This window comes from Spermophilus citellus, assembly GCF_964194105.1.
Source record: "Spermophilus citellus genome assembly, chromosome: 13".
Classification (NCBI taxonomy): domain Eukaryota; kingdom Metazoa; phylum Chordata; class Mammalia; order Rodentia; family Sciuridae; genus Spermophilus; species Spermophilus citellus.
Window position 1 is genome coordinate 94,245,702 of NC_138193.1, and position 11,220 is coordinate 94,256,921.

At 49.3% G+C, this 11,220-nt stretch overlaps 1 protein-coding gene across 2 annotated transcripts in view; it reads right to left on the reverse strand.

The window, feature by feature from the left end:
• PLB1 (phospholipase B1) overlaps positions 1 to 10,891 on the reverse strand; it is a 94,585-nt gene extending 83,694 nt beyond the window's left edge. The window contains exons 1-9 of one of the 2 annotated variants that reach the window (XM_081263825.1): positions 10,804 to 10,891; positions 9,101 to 9,191; positions 8,723 to 8,774; positions 7,040 to 7,126; positions 4,163 to 4,225; positions 3,403 to 3,482; positions 2,399 to 2,474; positions 1,139 to 1,237; positions 133 to 189 (exon numbers count right to left, since the gene is read on the reverse strand). In XM_081263825.1, the coding sequence (XP_081119951.1) occupies positions 133 to 189; positions 1,139 to 1,237; positions 2,399 to 2,474; positions 3,403 to 3,482; positions 4,163 to 4,225; positions 7,040 to 7,126; positions 8,723 to 8,774; positions 9,101 to 9,191; positions 10,804 to 10,819 (621 nt within the window). In that variant the 5' untranslated portion in view covers positions 10,820 to 10,891. Of the gene's footprint in view, positions 1 to 132; positions 190 to 1,138; positions 1,238 to 2,398; positions 2,478 to 3,402; positions 3,483 to 4,162; positions 4,226 to 7,039; positions 7,127 to 8,722; positions 8,775 to 9,100; positions 9,192 to 10,803 lie in introns of both variants that reach the window. The other variant, XM_081263824.1, reaches the window with a different exon arrangement.
• Between the last annotated feature and the right edge of the window lie 329 nt (positions 10,892 to 11,220).

Consider the following 11,220-nt stretch of genomic DNA (forward strand, 5'->3'; position numbering starts at 1 on the left):
CAGGTGCGACCAGCTCCCCTGACATCCTGCACCTCCTCCTCAGGGCAGGGCGAGGGGGCTCTGTGGCATGGCAACCCTGCTCCTCTTGTGGGCCACTCCCAGGCTAGCATGAGCCCCAGCCCGTCCACTCACCATGCTGTTCCAGAGGTTCAAGGCGAGGGTGGTGGGATCCTGATGCAGGGGCCTCTCCTGGAAGAGAAGCAGGTAAAATAGGAGCCTGTGTGCCCCCAGGGCGTGATGGTCCCTGCACATGCTGACACTCCCTAGCACGGAGCTGGGTGGCCTGGCCCAACTCTGTCCCTTAGGCCCTCCCCTCAGCGATATGGTGGCATTATAGGAACAGAGGGAGCAGGTGGCAGGGAAGCAATCTGGTGTGGTGGAAGTAGGGTGGTGAAGTGAGACGGGAGGCTAACCTCCTCTTCCGCCTCCTTAACCATTGCTTTAAATGTCGGTAAGCCCTGGGGTTGACACAATGGTCCTCACAGGCGTGAGCTGGGGGCCTGGAGGCAGGAGCTATCTTCAGATGCCCTCAGAAGCCTTGGTTAACTGTGGACCCACCCCAGGACTGCGTGACCTGGGGGAGAGGAAAACACAAACTCTCCTCCCTTCAGGGATGGAGGAGGAGGAGTGTGCAGAGGGAGGAGAAGAGTTGGTACCCGTGGAAATGCCAACCTGATAATCACCACAGCTAAGGGGTACTGAGCACTTCCCAAACCCCAGACACTGTTCTGAGTTCTCCCTGTCATGTGACCTTGACAATCACCTAGAGGGAGGGAATCAGACCAACAGTCCTGGTTTTATAGATGTAGAGTCAAGGTACAGAGAGATCAAACCACTTGCCTAATTGGTTGGCCCATTCCAGAGCCCAGTTAAAAGCTGGGCCATCTGGCCTGTGTCCCTGATCTTTTCCTTTGGGCTACCCAGCCTCATGCAGCTATGCAACCCCCTGGGAAAATTGTGTAAGAAAGCATAAGAGAATTTTGCATCACTGCCCCTTGAGTCTATGTATCTTGGGTTTTGAAAAGCTGGACTGGGCTAAGGCTTCTTCCAGGGGAAGGGTGGGAGAAGGAGGTGGGAGCAGATGCATGGCCTTGGCCTTCCCCACCCATGCTCCTGCTGCCTCCCACCCCTCACTTACCAGAGGTGGCGACATCTCATAGAAGAAGGGCTGGAAAACCACTGCAAAGGACTCCTGCCCATTGAACCTGCTGGAGGCCAGGAGGCTTTCCCAGGCTTCCTGAAGAAGAGAGCAGAGGGGTGCGCATGCAGGAGTGCCAGCCGGCAGAGCGGGCCCAGCCCCGGTAGGGGCTTCTCAGCAGCCCCTCGCTGGGTCTGCCATCACGCATGGTGCACAAACAAGCTATGGGGAGGGTCCCTCTTGCCTCCTGGTTTGGAGACCTTGATGGGCTAAGCCCAGTTTTCACTTGCCTCTGAAACCCCAGCATCAGGTAAGACCAGAGGTACCTGAAGATAGTCTCTGGAAGTTCAAGAATATAAGGGCCGGGCGCTGTGGCGCCCACCTGTAATCCCAGCCGCGGGGGAGGCTAAGGCAGGAGGATCATGAGTTCAAAGCCATCCTCAGCAAAAGTGAGGCTCTAATAAGCAATTCAGTGAGACCCCCATCTCTAAATAAAATACAAAATAGGGCTGGGGATGTGGCTCAGTGGTCAAATGCCCCTAAGTTCAATCCCCGGTACCAAAAAATAAAAATAAAAATAAAAATAAAGAATATAAGGCAGCCCAGCATGCCACAGGGCCCCAGACTCTGTTCAAGGTCTGATCTCTGTAGAGGAATGGGCCATGAGGCACTGCAAAATGCTGTCATTTCCAGAGGGAAAGAAGTATCGCACAACTTCATTTACAACTTTTCTCTTAAACACAAATCCTCACATTAACATGTTAGTAGGAGTCATGCGTTGAGGTGTTTGCTCACGAGGACGATGGCTTTCATTGAGCCCTCTAGACTCTGTTGGGGCCTCTCTGTCAACTGGCATGCATGTCTCTGGAAGCCCTGGGTTGTCTTTGGGCTGTGGTCTGGAGTATAGGTACCACCTGGGCAAAACCAGATCACCAGCCACAGATGTGGTGGTAAATGTGGAAATGATGACAAGAAGCAAAGTTCTTCACTCTCTTGTCTAGATATAGAGCCAAGGCACCGAGAGGTCATGGTCCCCTACTCCCAATCCCCTTGTATTGCAGTCCCCCTGAGTTATATATGGGAAGATGGGCTCATCACAGTGAACCAAAGCTACTGTCACTTTAGTTCCTGATTGTTGGTTCTGAATTTGGCTGAATAAGTTCCATTGGAGCAAAAATAACCCCTTGCTCCCAGCATCCCTGTTCCCCTCATGACCACCCCAACCTGTGAGCCAGCAGCTCAGGCTCCCCCTGGGCTCACCTGATAGGACCACTGCATTATAACCTTGGCCAGCTTTGAAGTGTCCCCTGAGCAATTGCAGGGCTCTGGTCCAGGTCTGCTGCAGGTCAGAATGAGTCAGAAACGAGAGAATTGAGTGTGTGTGTGTGTATGTTTGCACACACTCACACACGCACACACACATACACACACACGCAGGGACAGGAGTCAGGAGGTGCTGGGCTGCCTCCCGCAGTTGCTTAGGGAGCAAGCTGGAGTCTAAAGGTTGCAGAAGGGAGGAGGCAAATACTAGGGAGGAGAAAGGCACGTGGAGAGGCACTGGAGCGCTTGTCCCCAGGAGGTGGGCATGGGCTGCGGAGGTATTCTCCAGCTCCTCCATCTTCTGAGCTTCCTCTTCCTCTCCTTTGCTCTTCATCCCAGAAATCCACAACCTGCCCTTCCTCATCTACTTCACTCTCCTTCTTCCCCTTCCGAACCCCTTTCCCTCAGCCCTGGCTCTCTCTCCTCTCTCCAGCTGTTCTTCCCTGACTTCTTCCACAAGAACTTCTTTTCTAGGTTCAAAGCCAGGATTTTAGGATGTGGGTCCAAGAAGTTTAAATTCTATAAAAGTTTTTGAAATACATAGGAATCAAGTTCTGAGAAGTTAAAATACACTCAGGCTACATTTATTTTCTATCCAATTTCTAGAAGTAACACCTCTTGGTTTAGAGATGTTTTGCTAAACCCGCTTTTTAAACTCTCAAATCGTTCCGGTGGTTGCAGGAGGTGGGGGCCGGGGGGGGGGGGTCTGGCACGACATCAACCAGACCAAATTTAACTCAGTCCCCAAAGCATTCCTTGGCAGCAGGCCCACCCCACTCCGGCTCTGCCACTCACTAGCGTGTGAGCTCACACATGCTGCAGATCCCCTCCCGGTCTCCGTGCTCTGGGTCTGCTCGTGGGATCAATTAAATGGAGGGTTCCCGCAGTGCCCAGTATGTGGCACCACACAGCAGATGTCCGTCCCATTCTGCTATCCCTTTTACCTGAGATGAGTCCCCTGAAGCCCCTGTGATGTGACTGCAATCTCAGAGACATCCACCAGGTTCACAAATGCTTTGGGGACCTAGGAGGACATGAGGGATAAGAAGGTGAGCATTTACCAAGTCACCATGGCTTCCCGGGGGGGGGGGGGCTCTTGGAACCCCTGGTTTGGGCTTGGTTTGGGGGGGGGCACCTATTGGTTAAACAGACTAGCCCTTTGGCAGATGTTTGATTGGGGTTGATCCTAAGCTGTGGCCCCTGCAGCTGGTGGGCAGGGAGCCTCCCAGCATGGTGTCAGTGGGGTCACAGACCCCCAGGGAGCACACGGGCAGGCCAGAGTCACAGTACTGTACTGTCCCCTTAGAATCTGCAGCTTCGCCTGGTGGCTCTAGGCAGAGAAGCCCTTCAATTCCTCAAGACCCTGGTGGTCACTACCCCAGACCAGGCCAGAGAGCAGCCTCAGAAAAGAGCTGGACCACTGGGTGCCTGGGAGGATCCGAGCCTCCCTCAGAAACACCTTTTTCAAGGGCAAAGTACTATTTCCCGAGCACTTGTCATGTTAGAGGATGACTGGACAGAGTCCTCTGGAGATCTGCTTTTCCTGAGGGTCTTGCTGTCCTTCACAGGAGCCCATCTTCCTAACCCGGCAGAGGCCATTTGAGAGTAAAGCACAAGCTGCCCACCAGCCCTCAGAAGCACTGCAGGAGGTGCCTGGAGGAAGCTTGCCCAAGGTCCCACGGGGCTGGGGAGCCGCAGCCTCACCTCCTGGTGCAGGTAGTCCAACATCCCAGCCAGCTTGTCCATGCTGCTCGTCAGCTGCCTTTCCTACGGGAGGAGACTGGACTGAGCAAGGGAGGCAGCAGCAGGGACGAGGCTGAGCATGACAGGTCTCAGGCCAGCCCTTCAGGAGAGGCCATTAGAGGCCCTGGCTCCCCACCAGTTAGAGTTTCTGGACTTCCTCGTTTTGCTTTTTGGTTTGGTCCATTTTTTGGCTTTCCCCAAACCATCATTCACCAGGGACAAAAACAAACTCCCCCAGGTGAGAAGTCCCATGCCAGGAAAGGGCAAACCCAAGGTTAGACCAAGGTCAGAAACCCCTGTTGCAATTTTGATGTTCACATTGAGGAGTGGGAGTACTGTGGGAGACCCTCCCAGGGGCTGATGGAATGGCAGGAGGGCTCCATCACCTGAGTCTAAACACATCTGCTACCTACCCAACACACACCCGGCTCCTTCCTTGTAGGTAATAAAATAAACAAATGAAATCACCTCAAAAACCAACCCTGGATTACCTGTCCAATCTGAAAAATAAATAAATAAAATTTACAAGAAGGCAAACTCTTTAGCTACCAGCACACCTGTCTGTCCCCTGAGGCGACTTAGACAAAAAGATAAGGAAGGCTGAGAGCAGTTCTGTTTCCTGGGGGACTCAGGCAAAGACTCAGGCAAGAGACAGCTGCCAATCACTAGGCAGGGTTGTAGGGAGGGCGGCCCACTGCCTGCGGCATGCTAGGTAGTGCAAAGTTCCTGTCTCTCCCATCTGTTTCTGTGCTTTGGTGCAAGGCTGTCCCTGGGCAACTAGGTCAGCTTGGTCTGTCCAATGGCCAGTGACAAAGCCTTCAATCTTCTTAGTCTTCTTCTGAGTTTCTTTCTGAGCATGACATTAGGCATCACACTTTCCCTCCTGAGGAGCCCTGGGAACTCAGCCGAAAAGTGTCCTTGCTGCCTATCTGTACCACATTCAGGACATTCACCTTCCTTAGGGGGCTGGGGAAGCCCTGCTTGGCTGTCCCCCAAATGAGAACCCTGCCTTAGTAGCTCCTGAAATCAAGGTGCTAGTTCACAGCTATAGACGGGACCCAGGCTCACCCAGTCATTCCTGGCTCCGAATGATTCCTACTTGGGCTAACAACTGTCCCTGTTTCTTAGTGGAAGACATTTATGTTCTTATAAAATGTCCCTCTTCTCTAAGGTCACATAGCATATAAACTCCTTGAGCTCCAAGTTTGTAAATTGTTATTTCTCCCAAGATATCTTTTCTCTCCAGATTCAGAAGATAGCCTATAATCAGAGACCAGACTTAACATTTTCTAATAAATTATTTCCTTGGGGTTTTTTCCAAAGAAGATGATTATTGAGCCAAAGATAAGAATGTTTTAGGTCTCTTGAATCACAATGCCAGTGTATCCTCCAAGACGCTGCCACCTGTTCCTAATGGCATTTGCAATGAATATGTGTGTGTGTTTTCTCACCATGTCATAGGATTTTTTTCTCTTATGATTTTTTATCTTACTCATTAATAAAACTAGACTTGAACTAGGGAGCAGCATCAAGCATCAAGACCCTGAAAGCATCCTGTGCACAGCTGTGAGCCAGGCTACTAGCTCCCTCTGAAGACAAGACATCGCAATGCCTAGTGGTTGGTCCCCGATGGCACTGTCTTAGGGCTTTGGTCTTAAGAGGCCCCTAAAGAAAAAGTGGGGGCACAATGCCTTATCTGATCCTCACTGAAGGGACCCAAAATTCTTAGGGGAAGAGAAATCCGGGTCCTAAGGCCGGACAGAACTTTAACATTTCTTGTCAGCCCCGCGCAGTGGTACATATCTATAATTCCAGTGGCTCAGGAGACTGACACAGGAAGATCGTGAGTTCAAAGCCAGCCTCAGCAACTTGGCGAGGCCCTAAGCAACTTAGCAAGACCCTGTCTCTAAATAAAACATAAAAAAGGACTGGGGTGTGGCTCAGTGGTTAAGTCACTCTGGGTTCAATATCCAGTACCAAAAATAAATAAATAAATAAATAAATAAATAAATAAATAAAATTTCTTCTTAATGGCAAAACTCTTGTTCTCATAGGAACTTTCAAGAAATACTTGACATGAGACAGGTAAAGGCACAGTGACTGTGAAAACAGGTGGGATCTGGAAACTGCCTGGTCAATCTCTGCCTCCAGAGGCACCTCCAGGGGCCCCATGGGACTCTGCAGAACACATTTTGACAGTTACTGAGGGCAAGATCATACCTGAGATGTGCTTGTAGGAATACAGGTACAGTCTGCAATCAACCTTAAGTGAGCGGCAGCTCTCCCACCACCACCAGTGCTCATAGCCAAGGGTGACAACAGAGTCCCTGTCCTGCTTCATTTCCTAAAGTCAGTACTTACACGAAATGAGAATTAAGAAAGGCAAAATGATTTTAAACCAATCAGGAGGTTGATTTTCCTTAGCTGTAGAATGACCGTTGACTCAACTTATCTATGTCTTCATTTCCTTTTCCCCATATGAGGGATGGTAGGTCAAAAACACCTATCCCCTGTGATATTAGGAATGCACATTATGAATGTATTTCAACCACCAAACTGTACACCCAAGAACGGTTAGATGGTCAACTTTGTGTTACCTGTATGTTACCACAAAAATAAAAGAAAAAAAAATTGGATAAAAACGCAAACACAAAACACCCATCCCTACATGTTTCCTTAAGCATCTATCCATCTGCTCAGCCTCTCGGCCATCCACCTGCCCTAATTTTGAATAGGTGGCCTCAGCCCCTATTTCCAGGTAGGAATCAGGCAGGTTTGTCTGATTCCCCACTCTCACCCAGCACTCGCAATCCCTCAGCCTCCCAGCCTGCCGTTTACCTGTTGAGCAAAGGGACACAGGTAACACTGGCTTGTATTACTGAAGAACACATTGATGAGTTTCCAGTCATGTTGAAAGTCGAGTTGCTAAAGAGCAATTGCATAAAGAAAGAGAGAGTGGTAAGACCTTAAGCCCAAAGAAATTTCTTTTCATGTCTTTCAATTTCAGGCACCCACCCCGTAAAATCATCTTTATGGATTTTTTTTTTTTTGTCAAAAGAAACATACAGTGGGAGTCTCAAGTGGTATAACTGTTCTAGAAGGCAATTTGGCAAAACATCAAAAACTTTTTTTAAAAAGTGCATGGCTTTTGATCCAATAGTCTTATTTCACAAAATGTATTTTAAAGAAACAAGGACATAAAAAAGATTTAGCTACAATGATGCCTTGTTCATAGGAATGAAAAACCGGAAGCAAATAAATGTCTAAAATAGGGGTTTACTGTGTAAATTATGGACTCATAAAATGAAACACGATGTAGCAATTAAAACAATGCGGGAAAATGTAATTATTGTCATGGGAAAATATATATTGAGAAACATAGGTTAAAAAAATCTACATCTAGTAATATCCTGGTTTTATAAAATATATAAAGATATGCATATATCTTTAGAAAAAAATGTAGAAGAGAATATACACCAGGTTATTAACAGTAATTATCTTTGTGTATTAAGTTTAAGGATGGTTTTAATTTTCCTTGTTTATATTCTTTGTGATTTTTCTTTAATGACTTTGTGTTACTTGTATAAGAAAAAACGAACTTTTGTTTTTTTCAGAGACAACACAGTGTAGTTGAGGTACATCAGACTGTGAATTATATACTTTAGAGCTTAGCTCTATCTGCGTGAACTTGAACTGGTCACAGGACTTCTTGAAAGTTCAGTTTCCTCATCTGTGAAATTATACGGCTGAATTCAGAACCTCCCGGATATTTTGCAGAAAATTCTATATGATTATTATTACTGAAATTCTGGAATTCAACCATTAGCAGAATTCTTTGTGGCATAGCTCCTGCATTGGGTGCTGTCCCTATGTGTCTTGGAGTGACCTCCATTTTAATTCCTGAACTCTAACATATATAAAGCGCTGAGGAATTCAGGCTCAGTGCTTGGTTAGAACCAGCTTGGTACAAGGCTTGCCTTGATTTGATACTTGCCCATACAGGCAGCACAAGAAAAGATCAAGTTTCTGAGCAATCAATGGTAATGACAGTGACAGCTACCAACTTTTACTGAGCATTGACTCAGTGCCGGGGACATCTACTACCTTATTTAATCCTCTGTAAATCCCATGCAGCAGGCTCTTTTATTACTCCCTCCTCATAAGCAGGGAAACTGAGGCTTAGGGGGCTTAAGTGCCTTACCCAGGACCCTCAGGTGGAAAGTTCAGGATCTGAACTCAAGCCAGGCTCACTCTGGAACCCAACCGCCTCCCTGTGTGAGAAATCATCTGCCAACTTTTGGCAGCACTACACAGAAAACCACTCTGCACACGAGAGGTGGCCTTGTTTCTAGTGACCTTCAGAGAGTCAGTGCGGAAAGCGTGCCTTTGGAGAGCCCAGGCCATACTGGCTGCTGAGCTCATGGCAAGATGGAGCCAGGGCTGTCCTCACTCCTGTGATCAGTCTCATTGCCTGTGGCAGATAGAGGCAGCTCAACCACATCAGAGTTAGATGGACCTTACCGGGTTCTCTTTCAACCGTCTCACCAGTTCCTTAGCCTGAGTCCACAGGTCTCTGTGCAGAGGGAGGGAAGTAGAAAAAAAATCAGTGAAATATTGTTTAGAGGGTCTGGAAGTCTGGTCCTTACCCCAACTCAGGAGCCAATCTCTGAGCCTGAGGTCATGCTGGACCCCTGGCTTCTGAAGAGCAGACATTGACCTGCTCTTTAAAATTAGACCCACCTGGCAGACTGAACTCAGCACTGGGAGGGTGTTGACTTAGACTTAATATGACCTCTATTTTTTAAGCCTCTTTGACTTTGCCTGTCTCCCAAATTCTACCAGCTGCGTACTCCAGACCAGCAGAATACACAACCCTGGAGAGAGAGAAAGGGGACTTACTCAGCACCATGGTTGGGGACAACGCTCTTTCTAGGAGGACACACAGGCGTCACAACAGAAGGATTGAAATGTCGGAAGATGTCTGCAAGGACTAAAGAGACAGCTGGTTTGTGTCCTGGCTGGGACAGCTGGAGGCCACTTCTAAAGACTATGGAGTCCTGGGGTGAGGTGCCAGAGTCACTGCCCCTATTACAGGGCACAGCCTTCACAGCCAGCCCTGGGCTGTGGGGCCCCCCTGTAGCAGGCCCTGGAGGTGAATGGAGCTAGGAATGAACATCTGTCTAGCACGAGCCAGGCCGGTGCTAAGCGTTTTCCATGCATCAGTCATTCAATCCTCAGGAACAAATTCACGGCAACACGATTTCCAACTTAGCAAGGGGGAAACTGAGACAGAGAAACCAAGCAAGCCACCCAAGCTCTTCCAGCTACTGGAGGCTGCTGGGATTTGAACTGGAGCCCTAGGATGCCAAAGCTTTTAGCTGTCTGGGCTGTCTGCCAGCCCCCCTCCCTCCTCCTGAGTGACATCAGGGCGGGAAAGCTCTGGGGAACACACAGAAAACACATCCCAGAGCTGACAGCCAGGAGACTGCTAAAAATAGGGCTGTCAGGAGCCGTTGTGCCTTGCTCCCGAGAGAGGAGAGGGCAGAGCGGGAAGGGTGTCATGGAGGAATTGTCTGTACCCACTTTCCTGTCTCCCTTTCTTTTTGCCCCCATCCAGGAGTGCCTCGGGGCTTCATAGGAGCAGGAAACAGAAGGCAGCATGCAAGAGGCTCTCCGTAAGGGAAGCTGACTCTGTAGGTAGCAGGGAGCTGGGCTGGAAGTCAGGAGGCCAGCCACTTGGCTTTGTGACTGGACAGAGACCTAATGTGCATATAATTCCATTTTCCTCTCCTTAACCCAAGCCAGTTTGCAAAAAGTGCCCATGCCCACACGTGGTGGGGAATCAGAAACTCTGAGCCCAATTCAAGAAAACAGGGACCGTGTGAGGGTGTGTATGGGGAACGCTTTGTCCTTTATATGAGGATGGTCTCTAAGGATCAATGACAAAACATGAGTAGGTGCTGATAAGCCTTTCAAGAGGATTGCTTCCCAAATTAAAGGTATCTATGTCATATCTCTTCTTGGTGAGCAAATTTGACCTCAGAACTTTTCAGATAAATTTTCTAGTCGTTTTGTCTCCTCTGTTGTGTTTCTGGTCTGTCCTCACTGGCTTTTCTCAGGGCTTTCTGGTGGCAGTGGGGTCAGAACAAAGGGCACACCTAGGGGACTGGACCACATGGGCTCCCAGGGACTCTGCCGCTTCCTAAGCACTTCATTTGGGAAAGCCCACTTAAAAATCCAGTTTTCCCACCTGCAAAATGGCCATGTGGGCAAGGGCATGGCTAGACTAGATGAGTGCTGGGAGGCCAGCCCTAGGGGAGCAGGAACCTCAGGACTCTGGTCCAGTCACCCCTCTCCCATGTCCTTCAATCTTAAACCACTGTCTCCTGGCTTCTGTCTGAGCAGAGACCCTTGGACACACTTCTCACCCCTCCATTCAGGGAGTGCCACTTTCCGTACCCAGGCTCCCTTACCTGCCCTCTCAGAATTCTTCCCCAAGCTCTGGTGAGAAGGTGGCCAACAGAGTACATTCTGTTTATTAACAAAATTGCCTCTGAGTCACGAGGGACGGGGACAATCTTGCCATGAAGACCAGAACTCACCTGTCATCACATGCATGCACGTCTTGTCTGGCCTTTCCTCTGTCCTGCAAGCAGAAGCCAGTGTGCAGGGGTCAAAACGCACTGTCACTGCCCGCAGCCCTTTCCTCTGGCCACTGTGGGGGGCTGCTTCATCACAAGCTAGGGCCTGGCCTTGCTCTGCTTCTGGAATTATCCTTTCTGGAGTCAGAGGCACACCTCAAAGGTGACACAGCAGCTAAAATGGGGTAAACAGCTCCCTCTGGAACCCCCTTCCCAGCTCTCTAATCTGGCTCAAAGCCAGGAGGGGACGCTGATCCTAGTGTCAAATGACCCTGATCCAATTCCTGCATGGTTCCCCAAGAGCAGAGTAAGAGGCCCTGGTGACAGGAAGCAGGAATTCTGGGCAAGGGACAGAGCTCAGCGGTAGAGCAACTGCCT